The 22,815-nt window shown below is 41.2% G+C and overlaps 1 protein-coding gene across 1 annotated transcript in view; it reads right to left on the minus strand.

The window, feature by feature from the left end:
- Positions 1-2,372: 2,372 nt before the first annotated feature.
- The window catches only part of ADARB2 (adenosine deaminase RNA specific B2 (inactive)), a 463,608-nt gene continuing 443,165 nt past the window's right edge, over positions 2,373-22,815 (minus strand). The window contains exons 11-12 of the mRNA XM_072153999.1: positions 15,221-15,399; positions 2,373-8,087 (exon numbers count right to left, since the gene is read on the minus strand). Coding sequence (XP_072010100.1) covers positions 7,911-8,087; positions 15,221-15,399 — 356 coding nt within the window. The 3' untranslated portion in view covers positions 2,373-7,910. The remainder of the gene's footprint in view (positions 8,088-15,220; positions 15,400-22,815) is intronic.

The following is a 22,815-nucleotide window of genomic DNA, read 5'->3' on the forward strand; positions in this document are numbered from 1 at the left end:
AGAGGAGAGGAGCTTCTACCATCACCATAGACAGTGGGCATCCTCTACACCTAGAGGAGAGGAGGTTCTACCATCACCATAGACAGGAGGCATCCTCTACACCTAGAGGAGAGGAGGTTCTACCATTACCATAGACAGGGGACATCCTCTACACCTAGAGGAGAGGTGGTTCTACCATCACCATAGACAGGGGGCATCCGCTACACCTGGAGGAGAGTCGGTTCTACCATCACCATAGACAGGGGGCATCCTCTACACCTAGAGGAGAGGCAGTACTACCATCACCATAGACAGGGGGCATCATCTACACCTAGAGGAGAGGAGGTTCTACCATCAGTATAGACAGGGGGCATCATCTACACCTAGAGGAGAGGCAGTACTACCATCACCATAGACAGGGGGCATCCTCTACACCTAGAGGAGAGGAGGCTCTACTATCACCATAGACAGGGGGCATCCTCTACACCTACAGGAGAGGCAGTACTACCATCGTCATAGACAGGGGGCATCCTCTACACCTACAGGAGAGGCAGTACTACCATCGCCATAGACAGGGGGAATCCTCTACACCTAGAGGAGAGGAGGTTCTACCATCACCATAGACAGGGGGCATCCTCTACACCTAGAGGAGAGGTGGTTCAACCATCACCATAGACAGGGGGAATCCTCTACACGTAGAGGAGAGGCGGGTCTACCATCACCATAGACAGGGGGCATCCTCTACACCTAGAGGAGAGGAGGTTCTACCATCACCATAGACAGGGGGCATCCTCTACACCTGGAGGAGAGTCGGTTCTACCATCACCATAGACAGGGGGCATCCGCTACACCTGGAGGAGAGTCGGTTCTACCATCACCATAGACAGGGGGCATCCTCTACACCTAGAGGAGAGGCAGTACTACCAACACCATAGACAGGGGCATCCTCTACACCTAGAGGAGAGGTGATTCTACCATCACCATAGACAGGAGGCATCTTCTACTCCTAGAGGAAAGACGGTTCTACCATCACCATAGACAGGGGGCATCCTCTACACCTAGAGAAGAGGAGATTCTACTGTCGCCATCGCCATAGACAAAGGTTCTTTACTGTAAGAGCAGTGAGACTATGGAACTCTCTGCCACAGGAGGTTGTTATGGCAGACTCTATGTACATGTTCAAGAGAGACCTGGATGACTTTCTGGAGAGCAAAAATGTCACGGGTTATGGGGAAAAAACTTTTCCTTAATTCTTAAAGGTTGGAGTCTTTTTTGCGTCTTTTTCCAGCCTTATATACTATGATGCTCTTCATTATTCACTGGTTAACTCTTTGTTATTCAAGCAAAGATCACTACAGGACTTGTATACAAACATTAGTGCAAATGTAATTTAATATACTAAAAGAGACCAATCAATCACATTGCTCCTTATATATTTAATACTACGTACAATCTCTCATTTGGTTTCTCCACCTTTGGTTCCATTAAATATTTCCTGTAATCCACTATAACAAGATACAGGGATATACTATATGATCATTTTGGGGCCCTGGGTTACATGCTTTAAGCTTTGTTTTCTTATAATGAACAACGTAAAAGTGAAAAATTTGGAAAAAAAGTTACCTGGTGATTGGTATGGTACTTCTATAATTATGGGCCTCGAATATCAGGGTTTTCATCAGCTCCATAGAGATTAATGGAGCAGAACGGTCATGTGCAGCCATCTACTCCATTAATCTGATGGAGTCCGATGGACCCCACATTTTCGCAATCTGCCGGGATCTCAGCACTGAGACCCCCTCTGATGAGCAGGTTGGGCCCTATCAAGTGGATAGGTCCTAACTTTCCTTCTTTTCTCCTTTAAAATCATGTATCTAAAACCAGTTTGCAGAAACACCTCACATTGAGGAGAGATTGAATGATGAGGATGAATGGAACCATATGAACACAACTGGTGAAAGACTATCTGTAATCAGTTCCATTGATGTAATACTGGGGGATACATGTCTGATTGTTTAGGATCTGGTTGGTGTTGAACTGACCCTACAGACGGGCAGAGTATCCTCCAGTGAGCCCTGCCTTTAATCCAATACAAACCCCAAGAGTTCACGCAGAAGACAACCCAATTTGAAGGCTACTAGGATCTATTTCCTAGTAGTTGGTGATAGATGGGGCAGCCATTCATATAGGAACAAAAGGCAAAGGAAGTAGATCGGCACTCACCGGCTCTGTTAAAAGTGTTGTGTAGCTTTATTCATCCAAAATAGATACAATACAGGTAAAAGACAGATGCAAGGATAAGATTCCATGTAGATGTGTATGGCATCCTATCCTTGCATCTGCATTTTACCTGTATTGTATCTATTTTGGATGAATAAAGTTACACAACACTTTTAACAGAGCCGGTGAGTGCCGATCAACTTCCTTTGCCTTTTGTTCTTATCTACGAGAGTGTAAGACCCTCCTTTGGATTGTGCACCTGGTGGTGAGCGCCAGCCATTCATATACACCAACATTTTATTCAAAGGGGGATCTTAGTGCTGATCGTTACAGGTCCCAATTTGGTGAAAAATACACCAAAAGAGAAACCGGTCTATGTCGTAGATCTTACAGAACATTAAAATTTTTGGGGTTCCTTTTGAACGTAAATTTCAGTGAAAAATAAGAACTGGGAGGGGACTGCTGTTTGAGCCAGTTTTTCATACTGTCATGTGCAGGAGATCTGACTTATTGATATTATTATGGGGATATCAGGAGACCAGAGGTTTCCTATTACCACGGGTCACGACCATCAAAGCTGAGTTTATAATCTGGCAGTAATAGTTGTAGAAAGACTCGCTACCCTAATGACATTATATATTGTAGTCATAAGGAAACAATTGAAGGAAATCTTCCATTAAAATCAAGCACAATAAACCAGGAACATTAATCATAGATCCAGGCACCGTGACTGCGGTAATCTTTATATATTTGTTATCCATTACCTCCTCCTTTCAAAAATCAACTTTTATAATTATGCTAATGAACCTGTAACGATCCGACTAATTTGGATCGAGCTCAGGATTTAACTTTCACATTGTGTTGCAAGCCCAAGCACTTACATGCACCAGGAAGAAGATGGTGAACTCTGTCGGACCAGAGCGGGGAAGCGACACATGCAGGATATCAGGCGCACAATCTTAGTGAATTGCGGCACAGTGCATTATTGTTGGACAATGTGCTTTCGAAAGAACTTGCTGGACCGGGTAAGTAAATGTGCCCCAATGTATCACAGAGGGGTAGGGTAGCCCATCAGCCTTATTAGAATAATTTTAAAAGTTGATTTTAGAAGGAAGGAGGCCATGGATAACTAATATAAGAAGATTACCACAGTCAGGGTGCCTGGATCTATGAGTAATGTCCCTGGTTTAACATGTTTGATTATGGTAGATTTCCTTTAAAAAATCTTAGAAATCTTAGAAAACCACCCTCCGGGGCATTCATATTTTTATAGAATTAACTGAAGACTTATTCCATCAAGATGAGCTAAATGCTATATCAGCCAAATACATGAAATCAGAAAGAAAAAATTTGGTTGACTCTAATTTATGGCTATGATGTGTTTCATTGCCCCCTAAAAATGCTGAGCGCGGCAGCTATTTCCTTTAGAATTGCTTGCTTTGTTCTCCTGAAGGCGGGAAGACAAATGCGGTGAGATCCTATCTGAGCGGAGAAGTAAGCGCTGCGCTGTGAGACGGGAGAAATGGGCAATTTGTCTTGCAGGTAAATATGAGCTGCAATAGAAATCCCAAACAAGAATGGATGGGCAGATTAAAGGATTAATGTCGCCTTATCTTTTTCCCCCTGAGTAGCCTACTATTTTACAATGACCCTACTAATTTATAACTGACAGTATGTCAGCCACTCATAGCGGCACCACAAAGGGTTTGTAGCAGGGGGAAACGTCTTGTCTTATGTTATGAAGAAGATATTTTTCTGGTTATCTTAATTCCACTTCTCTTTATTGTGTAAGCTGATATCTGGGTATAAGTACCGTAATAAAGATGTGTATACGAAATGGCGGCTTATAAAATGCATGGGGATTTATTCCCACTGCACTTCCTAATAGACACGTACAGAATGATCTGCATTTTGTAAAGGGAGTTATTCTGTAGTCTAGTTAGAAGGAAATTGTAACTATTTTGGAACCAGAGATATCAGCATTCAGTCCTGAACCAGTGACATCCAGGGCCAGATTAAAGGGAGGGCTCCAGGGGTACATGCCCCAGTGCCCCCACCACTTTAATCATAAGGGGGACCCAACGGCAATGCCCGACAGTCAGCTCACTGCTGTAAGCTGACTTTTTCTGGGAGTGTTACACAACCGTGGTGTATACGTGTGTCAGCCTCCAAGCTGCTACAGTGACTCACTGGCTCTGTAAGTGAGTGTGTCAGCCCACTTGTACTCATTTTCTGTATGCTACCACCACTACCACTGTTCCAGCTGGGCCAGCTGCAAGGCTAACACCACTACCACTGTGCCAGCCAGGCCTGCAGCTAGACTTACATCTAAATAGGAGAAAGTTTTGAATATTTATGATAATTTGGTAATATGTACCATTGTCCGGGCTACATTCAGTGGGGGCCCAGATTTTGCACCTAGGGACATCCACCAACCTTAATCTGGCCCTGGTGATCAGCATACAGTCCAGAACCAGGAATATATTTATAATGTAAGGCCTGTGAACTTACCCAGGTGGAGCACACAGCCGGGTGGAGAAGGGAGGAGGAGTGAGCGCTCCACACCACTCCAGTCTCCATTGAAAGCCGAGTGGCCGCACAGAAAATCACGCAAATTAAAGGACAAGGCCTATATTTTGCAGCCTGGCCGCACGGCTTGGTCATGGTACAGTGGAGACACTCGAGATTTATCATCAAGTTTCTGAGGTAAAACTGTTCTATTTGTCCATGGAAACCAGAGCTCAGCTTTCATTTTATAAACAGCTGTGGTAAAATGAAAGCTGAACTCTGATTGGTCGACATGAGTAACTAGAAGTTCTGCTCTAAGAGACTTATGATAAATCTCCCCCACTGTGTGCTCGCTGCACGATGACCAGGTGTCATGGAATTCTATTGTGACAGTGATCTGGCGATAATTATAGGCGTGTGAATGGGGCCTAAGGATGCCCTACACATGTAGGCAAAGTTCATTATTTGTATGGTGGTTCAACTATCAATTGATGGCAGATGTTTTAATTAGAAAGGATCAACGAGCTTAATAATCTCTTCTTACGAAAGACAGTGAAGAATTTCCATGTTTAGATTACAAATTAACTGCAAACTGGTTTTAAATGTAGATGAACCCCTAAAAACCCAGTTCCTACCCCAATGAAATGCAGGACAGACACTCAACCAGGACATTACAATTTATTGAGTATTAGATATGCTCACAGACACTGCTTAGGCAGGGAAAAAGGAGAATGTCCCACTTTTCTCCAATATCTTTGTCGATCCACGTTCATTGACTCCTATTTACTTCAATTCTCATGTAAATCAGAATTTATTTTTTCGCCCTAAAGTCACCCATTACCATGGAAGATGGACAGAGAACCTATCACTTCTAGATGTCCTTATATTTCAAAGTGGATGCAGATTCTTAATTCGTGCTACTCGGTCCTAACCTATGAATGTATAACCTAACGAAGATCTTGTGCACTGGTCTGTCCCAGGTCCTTGTATTTTTTGTTATCCAGTGTTAAATAGAGATAGGATGAGATAATAAAGACAAATTTATAGACTTGAAATATTGATATTTTTGTAATAAGTATGGAATCCATGGAACTTAATGGCAGGTATAACTGACCGGATTGAAGGCCACCAGATACCACCAGATTGAAGACCAAAAGTCAACTCTACTGGCGCACTCCCAGTCCATTATAGCCCGTGGACACATTCAACATATATGTCAGGACCTTTTACAATCATATATGCTGAACATAGTTATCCTAAATGTAAAGTGATATAAGCACAGTCACAAAAGATATTGGCTACAAGGAGGACCTTGACCACCTACTAGAGGTTAAGTTCTCCCCATGAATGCTTTTCTGTTTAAATAAGAATGGTACTTTTGTTTACCGTAAATTAAAGATAACCTGTCACCAGGGACTTTATCTTTACTAAAGACAGGTTACGGGAGCCCATCACACCTGCAGTGAGAACATGCCTTTCTGCCTTATTTGCATTACAATATGATTGTGTGTTATAACTTACCTTGTATTCTGACGGAATCCTCTGTGTAGTCTCAGGGGTTGGGCTTTGGTTTGGTAGCATTAAGAAAAACAACACATGACTTGAATGTGCTGCAAACTCCTCAGCTCCTAACTGTGCAGGAACGGAGCTCACAGCCTGGTGAGCTGACATCAGTGGGAGAGGGAGGAGATGTACAGGAGCACAAAGGTGGGGGCTGAGAGTTGAGGAGTCTGCAGTACAGACAAGACATGTGTTGTTTTTTTAAATCCATCCAAACCAAAGCCCAAACCCTGGGACACAAAGTTATATTGTAATGCAAATGCTTAGAGAAATCAGAAAGGCATATGGTCTGTATTAGGCTTCTACAACATGTCTTTAGTGAAAACGAGATCCCTCATGAAAGGTTCCCTTTAAGAGCAAAAAAATGAAACAAGACATTTGGCATAATAAATATTTTAAAAAATAATATCTTTCAAGAGTTGCCCAGTGCTATGATAATACCTAGTCTACAAGACCTTAGAGGGACAGAACTGGATCTACAGTTAAGCACATGTTAGGCTTACAAGGGCATAGGCATCTGATGAAAAAGGGGCGCCTCATTTACACAACAACATTTATGTCTCTATTTTACCAGTAACCTCCAGTAGAAACAATTTTATGAATATCTATTACAATTCTGGAGATAGTATTAATAACTTATAGTTTGAAGATGACCATGCACATTGGTGACTTTATTATGTTTGTTTCATAGAAGCGACCAAACTGTACAGATTATAAATATATTGGAAGCTAGTTGTTTAGAATGGCCCTTTTTTGTTTTATAAAATATGGCAAAATATTTTATTTCTTGCGGGGGCAAAGGGGGGGGGGGGCGTATTTTAAAGGCAAGATTAAGTTGATTAAGTTTCAGTACAGGCGGTCCCCCACTTAAGGACACCCGACTTACAGACGACCCCTAGTTGCAGACCCTAGTTTTCCCCCTCTGCCCTTTGTGACCTCTGGTGAAGCTCTCTGGATGTTACTATAGTCCTAGACTGAAATTATCAGCTGTAAAGTGTCTGTAATGAAGCTTTATAGATAATCCTTGGTCCCATTACAGCAAAATGGGAAACCTGAATTGTCACTGCAGCAAAAAAAATTTTTGGCCGGATCTACAATTATAAAATATACAGCTTTGACTTACATACAAATTTAACTTAAGAACAAACCTAGGGAACCCATGTTGTATGTAACCCAGGGACTGCCTGTACTACTGAACCAAAATGTTTAACGTGTCCAACTTTGTTCTAGGTAATACTAGGTCATTGGTTCATTTATTGTTAAATTTCTAATGACAAACATTTCTGGATGAAATCATTCATTTTCATCCATATTAGTCTAGTGTGTATGGTCATCTTTACCAGCGATGATACTTTGTGGCCAGCATGTTTCATCCCCAGTGGACACTGGGCGAGTAAATCCAATCCTGACTCTAACATCCATCACCTCGGAGATAGACACATTTGAAGTCTGACACGTTATATCCTCTTCTTGGACACATAAAGAATGTCGTTCAATGATGTATTAACCGCATTACAAAAATAATCTAATTATGTATATTGATAACAAAGTTTATACGAGAGGCATAAAAATTCTGCCAATTTGTATTGTTCCAGAAGAATCCAGGTAAAATTATAATCCTATCCCCCCCCCCCACCCCGAATTTACAGCGTTAGTAAAAATTGATCTTGCTCAGCCGGCTTCTTCACCCACGTGCCTAGGCCTGATCTCTGGATGGCTTTAAAGAGCTGTTGCTTGACACATTGGTAAGTTGGATTGACCATCTTGGCTTCACAGTACACTGAAGGTATTTCTTCATGACCAGGAGTCCGTGAGCTCAACTGTAAACAAAGAGAAAATGAATTAACATGGAATTAATTATATTTTATGTTAATCATGACATGTGTGATGTAAACATTTTAATTAGAACATCCGCTTGACAACTCCCCCCCTCCACCCAAGGCTTACTCTTGTTTCCAATAATACAAAGGCAATCTCTTAGAACAGTGGTATTTTTTTGGATGGCAATAAAGTTTAATTAAAAAAAAAAGCAGCCATGTTTTTTTTTTTTTAGTTTATTGGACCCCTGAACTAAAATGTACTTCCAAGACGAAATACAGATTGTGGTGGGCATTTATCTAGTTTGGCATTTTTTTTATGATGGTCTTGATGCTCACACATCATTACCCATGTGTAGTGTGTGCCTAATATATGAGGTGGCACAGACCTCGTCATATATGAGCTGGATGACTTGCTACAGTTGATTCCAGTAGGGGACTGGAGTGCATTTTGGTGAGCTTTCACACTAGGAGGCATCATAAATGGGGGCCATTGGTTTCATATTTTCTCTGCCGCTAGAGGTTGGTTTCCTTTTTGTACACCAAATTAGTTATAATTAATGACCCCAGTGAGAATTCTGTTTAATTAAGATGAATTGAAGTAAAAGTTCCAGCCCCTAAATCTCCTTGCCTGCTTGCCTCTGCATATCGTTAGTGATACGGAACAACCACGAAGACAGTCACTCCCTATGCTAAAGGGAAGACATGAAACACATTGGGGCAAAGGACGAGGATTCGGGTCCGGCGCGATTCACTAACATCGTGTGTCCGAGTTCCTGTATGTGTCACTTCTGCGCCGAGGTCCGTTGGAGTTCACCTGCTTTTTCCCGGTGCATGTGAGTGCTTGATCTTGTGACACAATTCCTTTTTTAAATTCTGCGGTTTGTCCGTATTCGTCGGGTTGTCCGACGGCCACGCCCTCAATTTCTGTAGCATGCAAGCCGGCGCCGATGCACCACAGTCCGACCGCGTGCCCCAAAAACCCGGGGCAATTCAGGGCAAAAGAGAAATATTCGGGAAACCTGACGAAAGTGCAGCTTTCGGACCCTTAGTAAATGAGTCCCATTCTGTGTGATCTCAAAGCCCTGGCCTCTAAGGTGACTGGGCCAGAGGTCAAAGATCCAGAGCAGTCAAGGTCAAGCAGTCAGAGAGGAGTGTGGAGCTGTCAATCTCCAAGGACTAATTATTCCTGAAACAAGCTAGGCTGAATCAATTAAAGCAGTCCACCAAGTAAACCTATGTTCACACTACAGAAAATAAGCAAGCAGTCTCATAGTATGGACCGAGGAAGGCGTCGGCACTGATATTGTAGCTGTTCTACACAAGCTGCGATCAGCCTGTGATCTTGGCGCACAGAGTCCTGTATCACATGCTGACCCCACTGCTGGGGACAGGATTTCTTTCATCATATCAATATATGATGCAAGGAGTCCCTGCTTCCTTTGCTAAACATCGGTGCCAACAACTTAATTGACTGACTTGTGATAAAAGCACTAGAAACAAAAATTGCTTTATCTTTATTTAGTCTGTTTTTGTTTATATCTGTCTTGAAAATAAAAATGTGAACGTTTTAGTGTGAATGTTGAATATTGAAATATTTGTGAATGTAATATACAGTACAGGTAGAAGAATATGCAAAATTCCAATTAGAGATGAGAGTACAAAGTTGCTTTCCTTGTTTTCTTCTGTATTATGAAGCTGTATTTTCTCATAATAGAAATATGGAGGATAAAAGACCGATTCACATAAGGGAAGTGTAACATAACAAAAGTGTAAAAATACAATGTAATGAAAACGGATTTTTCTCATGTCTAATTACAATAGATTCATTTAATCTGGAATCTGACAGTCTCTTCATTTTATTTCCTTTCTTTTACTTTATTTTACAATTTTACAAGATGGGAAACTGAAGATTGAGGGCAACTACAGGATAAGGAAATGTCCACTATTAAAATAAAAAAAATAAAAAGCAGTAATTTTTATTTCATAAAATACACAAGGTTTCATCTTTTTAAGTATTTGGTTGGAAACTTGTACTAATAATAATAATAATAATAATAATAATAAAAAAAATAATAATTCTTTATTTATATAGCGCCTACAGATTACGTAGCGCTGTACAAAGCATGTCAAAGCGGTCCCTGTCCCCATGGGGCTCACAATCTAAACAACCTAACAGTATGTTTTACTAAAAATATATGAGTGTGTAAATGTGTCCATTTATAAAGACAAAAGAAAAAAAGAAAGGAAGAAAGGAACAGAAAATTAAAAATAAAAGAGCAGCAAAACAAGTTCATATAACAGTGATAGATTTTTATTGCTCACATTAGGAAGCAGTTATTGATGATAAGCAGATACCCATCCATTCACATCATTACTATTGATTTGCATGCTTGGAAGGGTCCTATTATACTTTTGCTAATTATAAGAGGAAAACTTCATAGGTATTGTCCATTATAAATAATGAGAAGGCGCCTTCCATGAAATTTAATTGTAATCATCCTCTTACTAGTATTTACTGTCCTTCATTTCCCCCCTTAACGGAAAAGAATAATGGAAACGTATAACTGTAATGTGAAAATAGCCTTATCATACTCTGAATAGGACATTATTTAAAGGAAATTAACCACTGAATAAACATAAAAAAACTAAAAATACTCACCACCGCTCCTCTTCATCTAGATCCTGGCGTTGTCCGTTGGTAGTCTTGACACGCCGTGATCAACTAGAAAAGAAACTTTTAATTAGCAGCACGGAGAATGGGGACAAGATGTCCTATGCTCCGGGCTGCTAATTATGCACGCCCTCAAACCTCTCTCTCCCATGGTCCAAGCATTCATGCCCTTGTGACGTTACCTCACTGACTCATGCTCCAAACATGGGAGAGGGAGGTGGGGGGGCGTGCATAATTAGCAGCACGGAGCCCTGGACATCTTGTCCCCGCACTCCATGCTGCTGATTATAAGTTTCTTTTCTAGGTGATCCCGGTGTGTCAAGATTAGCGATGGACAGTGCCGGGATCAAGATGAAGAGGAGCGGAGGTGAGTATTTCTAGGATTTTAAATGTTTTTTCAGTGGTTGATTTCCTTTAAGTCATACCCTAACACAGTAGGTGATAATTTGGGGATCGGTTAGGGGGCTACCTATTTTACCCTTTGCATACTGGAATCATCCAGCCTCACTATTTTGGGGTATAATTGATCAAGCAGACATTCACCAGAATTTTACTTAGAATCCCCCTTTAAACAAATTGCCGTATCACATCAAAAAGAATCTGAAATTGTATTCCCCCCCAAAAAAAGATCAAAATGAATATTTTTGGTTATGCTACAAAACGAAGTCCTTTTGAAATAAAATACAGAAAATAAAATCAAAATAATTAAGCAAATTGTTTTGAATTTTTTCATTTGGTGTAATTTAAAAAAATTTTGATGAAAATTTGTCTCCCTCTTTAATATTAAGACGTAACATGCACTTCCTGTTATTTTTTTAGATCCGTAAACCTTTGTTTTCCTAACGATAATTTTTTTTTTTTTTTTTTAAATTCTGAAGCCCCGCTGCTCTTTACCTGACAAATATTGAGACCTTTAAAGGGGATAGAGCAAACACACATCTCCAGGCGGAACGCAGCTGTTAAAAGGTTCATAAGCCAAACTTCATTAGGCCTTGATCCCTTGCACTGCAGGGGGATTGTGTGTTGCTGGCTGACAAATGTCTTAAATTGCTGGAAGAGAGCGGTACAGGGGATTGCGGCTTTATGAATTCTGTCCTTAGTGACAAAATAAAATGCATTCCAAGGAAGCGCGGTACACGAGACATTCCTGTGACTAATAACGCTAAGAAACAGGAAAATTCTTTGCCGTGCCGAGAATTCCCAAAAGGTCTTATAAAATGTAACTTTTTATTAAAAACCACAGTGGAAAAAAAAACTAAACAGTAAAGCAATATAACACTACGCTGTTCCGTAGACCTATCTACCGCCAGCAACTGTAGGGTTACGTTTTCCCCTACGCTTTGGCGAAATCTTATCTATACGAGGATTTAATTGACTAGCACTTCCAATAATATATTGTATGAAGTAGCAAGGGAGAGAATCTCGAGTGTCAATACATCCTTTGCAGTTTAAGCAAAATGAATTATTTTGTCAATATCGAGAGCAATAACGTAAGTCGTCGTGAGTAATGGAGAAAGCTTTTATTTAGGAATTCAATTAGCTCATTCACTGGCTGCTTTCTAATTGCCAACCTTAAAATGCACATAAATATTGGAGAATTGGATGGTTAAATGTGGTTGGAGAGATTCTTGTAGTTAACGGACTATGTAAAATGTGTTTGTGGGTTATTTATCTCTGTCTGGGATAAGTACCTGAGAGCGTTAGCGAGCGGCGGGAAGAGGACGGGGATTACTGTTATTATGAGAGCGGTAAAAATATTAGATACCACATTCTACGAACTGAAAAACATTCATCACAATGAAGTGCAAAGAGGCCTTGTACCGGAGGAGTCCGAATTCTGATTCCATGCATATAAAGTGTATATGATTATACCATTGTCTTCTTAGTAAATATACTATAATACAACTAAAGGGCAACGTGTCCTTCTAACTGGTTTGGAAACATATTCATTACATGTGCTACATGGACTAAAGGGAAAATGCTGCGGCTAGTCACCTCAAGGAAGATTGGCGGCACTGTATACAAATCATATCCACATTTACTAAAAACAGTGCAGTGTGTACTATGTGCAGTGTCCTGTGTAGTGTGCAGGGGGCGCCAAATTCATGAATTGTCAACTTATGTTGGTCTAGTTAGCAAAACAGAATCCAGGAGAAGGAAGAAGGGAGGATGATGGGAGACACACGGCTGCCTTCTCTGTCTTTGCTCCGGGTCATCCATAATAGCAGCACCCGCTGTGTCTCTCTTCTCATAGTCTGTTCGCATTGACAGAGACAGGGAGCAGGATGAGTCATAATCTGCAGCTGCAGCTCCTCCTCAGCAGAGCTCAGAGATGTAAAGAAAGAAGTATGGAGGGTCTGCACACTATACAAAAGTAAGTAGCAGAACTGCTGAATCACTTGATGAACATTCAGGGAATAAAAGGTGGGCTACATTTAAGCAGTCTAATTAACAGAGTATTAGTAAACGTTGGCTGTGAGGGTGGCAGCCCCACCCACTTTGTTAACTTTTCTGTAAAGTGTTGACAGTAATTGGAATGAAGGGAAGCGAGACCACATAATTGGTGCCCAACAACTACACACTCTACATACTATATAGTGCCCGGCCTCATTGCAGACCCTCACAGCTGATTGATGTAGGGGTTGGATGTCAGTTTCCACTGATCCAATTTTGATAGCCTGAGGATAAATTATCTAGACAACCCCTTTGACTCTCATCTACTTTGCTGCTAGTACAAGTACATAGTGTCCTGGGATGTATGCAAATTCAGATATACATGGCAGAAAACACACTTTACCAGTCACAGAGGAAACAGCCTTTTTCCAGGCCATCACTGATCCATATTATCTCAGGGAAAAACCTCTTTATGTGATTACCAGTAAATATATCACACAGCAAATTCAATCTTTGTGCTCGGAATACGAGGCGTTTGTCAGTCATGCAGTTAACAAGGGTAATCATGCAGCATAATGTTCTTCACAGTCCATAAAATCCCACAAATCCTTCCTAAATAATGAAACTGTTACACAATACAAATGATTTGTGGCGTGTTTTCTAAAATATAGGAGCGTCAGAACACTTCTTAATGTTTCTCATAGATTGTAAGCTCTTATGGACAAGAGGTGTTTCTCATGTTTCCAATATAGGTAGATCGTTTGTAATACTCATAATAATTTCACCAAAATACATTTTTTACGTTTCCAAACCCTTATAGTTTGAAAAAGATAAAAGGGAACCTATTACAGGCGGTTCCCTACTTAAGGACACATGACTTACAGATGACCCTTAGTTACAGACGGACCCCTCTGCCCCCTGTCACCTCTGGTGAAGCTCCCTGGATGTTACTATAGTCCCAGATTACAATAATCAGCTGTAAGGTGTCTGTAATGAGGGTTTACTGATAAACCAGTGATGGCAAATCTTTTGGAGACCGAGTGCCCAAGCTACAACCTCATTGTAGCTTCTCTCCAGGGTCTCTGTAGAGGAAGAATGAAGGGTCCAGCTGGGGGACCTCAAAAAGATAGAGCAGCAGCAGCATCTCTTAAGTTGTCTGGGACTCCAGAAAGATTTGGTGGATTTGTTCTTGTCTGGTGAACTCCGTCCTGTGGTGATAACCTGAGTGCCCACAGAAATGGCTCTAAGTGCCACCTCGGGCACCCGTGCCATAGGTTCGCCACCACTGGCCTAAACCCTAAGTCCACGTCTGCACCCAACTTCCTGAGGCACTGACTATGCCTTTACTCAAGTTACCGGATCCTGCCACTTTTACCACCTAGAAATTATGGAAACGTGGTCCCCGACACAGTGTATGGGCCACGAACCGGAGAGATAGCAGCGCGGGACCCCAGGAGGGACTGCAAAAGTGAGTACATGTTTATATATTCAAGCAGCCCCCTCCCAGCCACCAAAGTTTTTTGTTTTATAGTTTCGGACAACCCCTTAGAAAGACAGCTACCAACAGATTGACTGCTGGTAGATTAGTCCTCACTCATTAGTAGGAACTTTTTTTATTATATCCCGGAAAGGCACAATTTCGAGAAAAAAAAATCCACTCTGTTCCCTGACATCACCGGCTCTCTGAAATCTGGTGGGACTAGGCGGAACTGGCCGTGTGAGGGGGAGTAAATAAATTATAAGCCGAGGCGCTTAGGTAAGTTTACGTTAATTTGCATAATTTTTAAAAATATTTTTGGGCAAAGTCACACCTGTCCGGATTATAATGAAAGAAGTTCCTCCTAGAAGAAATAGTAAAGGAACATGTGAGTAGGACTAGTCTGGCATCAGTCAATCTGGTGGTACATGTCCTTTAAGGGAAATGTCCTTCTTTTACATTTCCAAGAAACATTGAACACTATAAAAATGATAATTTTAGACTCTGCCTTATATTAATGTAGGACAATAAATTATAGAATTTTAATAGTTTTGTACCGCAGAAAAATTACTGTATGGACAAAAATGTTACCTTTTCATATAACCTCGACCACCTAACATATAGCAAGTGTTTGCAGAGTCTGGATGGACTTCCACAGTTCCTCTTCCCGGTTGTTGCATTAATAACTTCCAGGTCTGGACTTCCCATCATCCAATTAATGCTAAAACTTGGAGATTTCCCTGGTTGACGAGTTTGACCATTGCTTATACCTGCCCAAAAACAGAAAAGAAGAACATTGTGTAAACGAGGTGAAGTTTAGTCTGTAGATAAGGATTTAGTGCTTTAAAAATTCTTGTAATGTGTCGTATCCACAGTTCACGGGAGTTTTAATTATGTTATGTTAAACAAAGATAAATTTTAGTTTTCTATATTATTTTGTTAAAAATGATTATAAATCATAATAATAATCATAAAAGGCTTGAAAAAAACATGCAAAAAAAATAAAAACAGAGTTCATCAAGATTAAAATGAACGCATTTCTACAATGCGTTAGGGTGCGTTCACACTACTGTAGTCAGTTTGTTTCACAATGTCCTGTTTCATAGGCCGACCACAGAATGCATGACAGACTCTGTGCATCAAAGTGATATATGATGCACAGAATCCGTTCTACAACATGATAACAGTTCGGTGCTGTTGTTCTCTGGGGAAGAAGGGATTCCTTGCATCATACGCTACCCCACTTTTAGCAGTGATAAACTGCTGGCTTTATCTGAACCCTCCGATAAAGCTAGCAGACACTGCCGCAAAGTACAATAGGAACGCCAGACCGCACTCAATGTGGTCCGCCGTATTCATAAGGGGGCTGTCCTTGGCTGCAGTTACCACCTCCTAGTCCCGCCCCCTCATAAATATGCTAGTAGGGGTAGCGCTAGGTAGCCCTAGGAGCTGCTTACTTTAGTAAGCAGCTTCTAGTGACTTTTGTTTATAGGTGACAGGTCCTCTTTAATGGACAGTGCAACCGATTCTTAAAAGAAATCTACCATCAAAATCAAGCTTGGCCTTACTTCCTTCTAAAATGAACTTTAAAAATTATGCTAATGAGTTACAAGGGCTCTGGGGGGTGTTATCAGAGCCCCTCTCTGCTAGAGAACTTCCCCCTCCAACAATGTGGGATTACAGAAGCAGATGGAGGGGGAAGTGTCAAAGGAGCATGTGAAGCTACAGCATGGAGGGGCTCTAGTAATACCCCCAGAGTGATATTAGAAGGAAGGAGGCCATGGATAACACATATAAGAAGATTACCACTGTCACACTGCCTGGATCTATGAGTAATGTCCCTGGTGTATCATGTTTTATTTTGATGGCAGATTTCCTTTCAAAAGAAGAGCATGTCCTAGTCAGAACCTTTCTTCTCAGATCATTCATATGTTATAGTTTATGAGGATTCATGGAAAACAGATGCCAGTCAAATCTGCTGTGAAAAACAGACATTAACATTAGTTTTTTCTTAACAACTGACTTTGGCGCACAGCCTCATGCTTAGTGCAGAGTGGGTGGAGCATGACACGCTGATTATAAGAACACCAGATACATGTCTGGCCTAAGCATTATACAGTTCATCCGTTCTTACTGGAATATTCCTTTAATTCTACATCGCTTAAAGATGAGAAAGAAAAGCCTCGCATTCCGGCACGGAGTAAGCCAATTAAAATGCTAAGCACCGGTATCTATTCTTTTTACATTTCGACTGTTTAACTGAAGATATGAACTTATCTTTCACAAGTTAAATAATTGCTGCCAAAATTTTCCCGTCTTGAATCAGATATGATCTGAGCTGAATCGGGAATTGTGACGGCGAGAGCTTTATTCACACTGGTTGGGTGACATTTCCGATCACATCATTACTTAATGAACAGCCCTGGCGACAGACACTGCATGTTTTGCTGGCATTTTGTAGGATATTAATAAGAAATGCCATTTAATGATGGCAGGACAAATGTTCCTATCTACATATTACAAAAAGATGTATGTCAGCCGCACACGAGGGTAGCCAATATGGTGATTTCACCGCGCTCTTTTTAATGGAGGTTTAATAGAAAGCTGAAGATGATTAGAGGGATCGCCGGAGATGGATGATTTCCAAAAATCTCGCTTTCTACGTCAAGTGAGCATAATAGACTGGTGTACAGGAGGATTCCTCCGCTATGGGAATAGTAACACGTGACATCATAAATGTATGTGTGGTCTATTATGGAACTGGAAAACATCAGTTATTTTATTTATGTGAATGAGGTTAGAAGGATTTCACCTGACATTTACCCAATGTTAACTGCAGATGGAATTCCAGCTCAAAATATTGATGATTTATACTAAATATATAGTAGTAGTGACAAATGGACACAAACCCGCAATGTTTGGATCCGTGACAAACGTCGCGGGTTTGGTCCCCGCGAACCTGAACTTCAGTTGGGGTTTGGTTCCCTCTGCCATTTAGCACCCATGATAGCACCCGGAAGTAAGCGGCACGGGGAGTAACAATTTCCGGGAAAATGGTGCCAGCAGTTTTGCCAGAACTGATTGCGGGTTTTAAATAGCGGTGCTAAGATCCCTGGACCTGTCCCGGAACATAATTATGTGGTTCAGGCTCAGTCGAACTTGGTCGATTCTGTCCACCTCACTGGATCTGTTCATCACTAGTCCTCAATATTAGATTGATGCAGCACCAACGCGGATCATCAGCTCTCGGTAGCTGATAAACAGAGAATAAAACTGGAAGCAGAAAGCTCCATCCTCTATGTAGTGTCTACACTTTGTTATTTCACCTCTAGCATCTATTCAAGTGAATTTGAGCTGATCTGCACTTACTTGGTCTGACCACTACCCTGAGAATGGAGCTGTTTGCTTCCTGTTTTATTCTCCATTTGCCAGTTTATGAAAACAGCTGAGAGGGTAGTGGTGGTGGTGGGGGAGTTGGTGGTGGTGAGCAGCTTGGAGAAAACTTGACTCTTCTCTTCAGAAGTTGACTCATGTCTACTAATTTGCATATCATAAAAATGGCTGCAATTAAGATAAGGCTGAAAATCACCACAGTAATAAGAGTCCAACAAAGCTATTTTTAGGTATTATAATTCTATTATTGTAAAATATTTTACACTTTGTTATAATTGACCTAATATGAATAACTTAATAAAATGTAAATGTAAGTAATGAAAGACGGGCACAGCCTGGCTTCTGCTATCTGGTACGTGACCCAGTCTAATTTATGCAGAAGACATCATGCAAAGGATTTATCAAAGCTTTACTCATGTTCTGCGAAATTAATCTAGTTTTGCAGTGACATTTTTAAGATGAAAATATTTTCACAGATAAATCCCTTGGACGCGGTTCTGTATTTTTCATCTGTCAGCGTTCAGGTGAGATTCAGGAACGGCAGATGAGGCAGATGATTCGAGTCAAAATCATTTGTCTTATATTCAAAGGATCCAAATTTATGAGCATTTTTCCAGAGTTTATGTTCTATTGTGGAGATACCTAGAATTGTGACGCGGCATTTACCAGTTTTTGCCTTTAAATAAACAATCTGAAGAGAAGTTTTTATTATACCTGTGCCTATTGGGGTCTATCTAGCTGCTGATGGTGGGGGACATTACTTGGATAAGCCACCAATGTCTATAGGAGAGCCTGAGGAAGGTAGTAGATCTAAATGACCATTGACTACCATGGCCATCGTAAGGTCAACTGGAAAAATTCGAAATTATCTGACACCCGACTTCTAAGGGTCAGTTCACATCTCTGATAAGTCTTCAGAAATTTCCTTCAGTTATTGTGAGCCAAAATCAGGAGAGGTCGATCACGCAGAATAGGTCCTTACAAAGATAAGGTATACCAAAAAACAACGACCACTCATGATTTTGTCTCACAATAATAGAAAGAAATAACTGAAGAAATAACATCAGAGATGTGAATTGATCCTTAGGCTACACTCACACTAACTTGTGCCTGCAGTACCGTAGTACGGCGGGCACAAGTCGGCGCCAGGGAGAGGATGGGGGGGGGGGGGGGGTGAGTGCCGCCCCTCTCCATAGAGTAACATGGGGCACAGCGCCTTATTCTGGAGAAAGATTGGATATGTCCCATCTTTCTCCCAGCTAGGGAACGGTACAATGCTGCACATGGGCTGCACCGTACCGCTCCCGTACAGCGTTGTGCGCCCATTGCCGTCTATGGGGGACGTATATACGCCGTATATATATATTGCCCATATATACGGCTCCCATATGCCAGTGTGAATATAGCCTTAGTCAGTAAATAAGGGAAAACAGTGAATGGATCCATTATCCATGAAAATTAACTAAGGGAATCAAATGATTAATGGTTGGGGTTTGGCAACAAAACATTAAATTAATGGAGTTCCTGATGTGGTATAATAACACGGTTATGTACTGTGTATATATATTTTTTACTTTTGAATGATGAAAATATCTTCTATAAGAAATCCAGGAATCTACAGCAAACATAATATACAGTTATAGTTTTTATTTTTTACCATTTTGGAGTTTATTATTTGTTTACCTTTGTTAAAATGTTGTTTTTTTTATATATATATATATATTTACAATCTTACACATTAACTAAGGGTCCGTGGACTGCACTATCATTGGAATATCTGACGATTTCCGATGTGCACCGCATTTAGAAGGGTTTTTTGGCGCACACGATCAGATTTTGGTGCATTGGCGCTGGCTTTCATGCGACAGAAATTGGGGGGCAGGCAGTCAGACGATCCGGTGGATTCGGACTAAGTGCGGGATTTAACATTCAAATTTGTGTGGCAAGCCAAGCACTTACATGCACCAGGAAGAAGAAGGTGAACTCCTAAACGACACATGCAGGATATTGGGTGCAGGATCTATGTGGATAGCGGCAGAGGGCAGGATCGTCGGCGATCACAACTCGGACAGGTAAGTAAATTTGACCCATTGTGCTCCACACTCAGATTAGATTGCAACGGATGTGGGATTACCCAGTATGTTTTTGAATTTTGTATTTTCCCATTTAAATTTTTTGGCCTTTTTGAATTCAGCTAATATTTGTTTTTACAATTTTTATTAGTTCCTCATGGGGGGCTGGATCATGCAATTATTTGGCTGCTTCATTAAAACACTGCACTACTCATGTGCTGCATCATTATTACTAAAAAGTAACAAGGAGACTGCCCGGAGGCAGGATGAAAATCCTGCCTCAGGCGGCAGAAAGTAGAGCACTGAGGGGTCGGCAGCGGTGTTCAAGCTCACTGCCACTACCAAGTAGCAGCTCCTGACTACCAGCATCTGGGTGACTGACTTTGACTTTAATACATTGCAGCCCAGTCATCCTGCTCCTCATCATCCTTAAAGCCTACTGCCCAGCAACTCCCCCCACAAGTGCTGCCCACCCTCCAGTCGGCTGCAGAATACAAGTGAGAAGTGCAGTTGATTCGCAGCATTCAGGTTAGGCAGGCAGCAGCAGAGTGAGTACAGTGTGTTCTAAAAAATGGAGGATTTATACTATGCTGCACTGCACACCCTGCCTATAGGGTGATGAGTCGAGAAGTGTGTGTTTATATTGTGTGATTATACTGTATGTATATGATTTGTATATGCAGTATGTGTGTATATGGTGTATAAGGTGTATATATATATATACACAGCATATATACACTATATGTGTGTATTTGTATATAGTGTGTATATTCAGTGTGTATATGGCACCTATATACTGTATGTGTGTATGGTGTCTATGGTGCCCAGGCTGGCAAAATATTGTCTATAGCTGAACCCGGTAAAAGGGTAACGTGATCTTATATTCATGTTATTCACCCTCTCCTACTTCTTACAATCAGACTAACTCACTCTCTGATCATCATATATTCAGTGGGATGTACTTTTGTTATTCTGTTCTGAATCAGGCATGTGTAGGTGTTTGTGTGGTGGTTGTGGGGGAAGGGGGCATTTCTATTTTTGCCTCAGGCAGTACAGAGGCTACAATGGGGCCTGCAGGGCCTTATAGGCAAACCTGGAGGCCTTCATTAGGCCGACAGAAGAATGTAAAGCCATTACCTCCACCATGTTGCAATAATTAGGGCAGGAATAGATAGTACAAAGGTAGGAAGTGGTTTACAGACATAGAATTTGTAACCACCTACCATATGAGGAGTTATATTTGTAGGCCGTGTTGTTTCCTTTACGTCTATTTGATTCTGGGAGAATTGCGCTTTACGTGTTATTTTGCATAAGACACTTCACAACGGCTGGAAAATAGCGGTTTAGTAAATGCAATCACAAGCCTCGCCGAGAGGTGACACTGGTAAATAATGTCCACAGCGATTCCTAAACGCATTTATGCAGATGACTGGAATGAAGTGTTTATGCAGATTTTAATCTCGTCTCTGGAGCTCGCTAATTATAAGGAAAGCGCGGCAAGTGACACGTTATTAAGCTTGTTATGATAGCAGCTTTCTTTATTTAACAGCCATGTTAGTCGCAGAACCAAACAACACTGTACACTGTTGTCACTACGAATAATCTAGACAAGGCCAAGAATGAACCGAAATCCCCCAAAATAATGGGACATGTATCTGGCTGGGGTAGTGATCAGCACATGTGGGCTGTTGGATAATGTGCATAAAGGCGAGTTTTTCCATCCATAGGGCAACCCATGGAATTTTTTAAGGACCTAGAGATCCAGCGAGTGGCAAACAATGGTGCAGTCACTTCTCCAGGGACAGTAGGCGGAAGGTGTCCTTCGAGTTTCAGCAAAATTCCAGTCCACTAGGTGTCGCTGTTGCGGCGAGGTACGCCGGAGTTCACCATCCTATTCCTGGTGCATGTCAAGCGAAATATTTAAAAAAAAAAAAAATACAGCGGTTTTTCCGAATCCGTCGGGTTTTCCGACGGCCACGCCCCTTGATTTCCGTCGCATGCATGCCGGAGCCGACGAAAATTAGCAATTTGTGCCTTTAGTAAATGAGCCCAACTGTGTGTGATTGTAACTCACATGTACGAGTATGCAAATATGTATATAATTTTTAAGGAGTAAGGGGGGCCCCATTCAGCAGTCTGCTATGAGGCCCTTCCTCTCATAGTAACATCCCTGTTTGTAAAGTTATTTACAAAACCCCATATACCGGAAATATCCCCGACCTTGGATGTCCATCACATGATGGACATTCTTTGGACACTATGATGGCCTAAGACAACGTATTCTTCCTCTGTATACTGCGAGAACTGATAGCCACAGGGATCAGATTATATGCAGATGCAGCGAGATCAATCAGGAATAGAGAACGGAAATGTGAACTGAATTAGCAGACACTTTGCACACACGCAAGATAAACAGAATAAAACAGACCAGGCAACATCTTCTCCCTGTAGACCCTGTCATGCCGCATTCACGCTGAATAAAATGATGAAAACTCCCCACAGATATAAAACCTCAGTTATGAACAAAAAGTAAGACAACAGAAATATTTATTAGATGAAGTTTAACTTTACAAAACTAAAGGAAATGACTGGAAATATTTCGAAAGCATTTGGATGGAGCTTCTCAGCCTTACAGATGTGATAGTATGAAGGACTCGATATAGTATGAAGACGTGGGTGTAATCAGAGGTGACTACGTGCCCAGTAATTACTCCAATTTAC

This window comes from Engystomops pustulosus, chromosome 5 (assembly GCF_040894005.1).
Source record: "Engystomops pustulosus chromosome 5, aEngPut4.maternal, whole genome shotgun sequence".
Classification (NCBI taxonomy): Eukaryota; Metazoa; Chordata; class Amphibia; order Anura; family Leptodactylidae; genus Engystomops; species Engystomops pustulosus.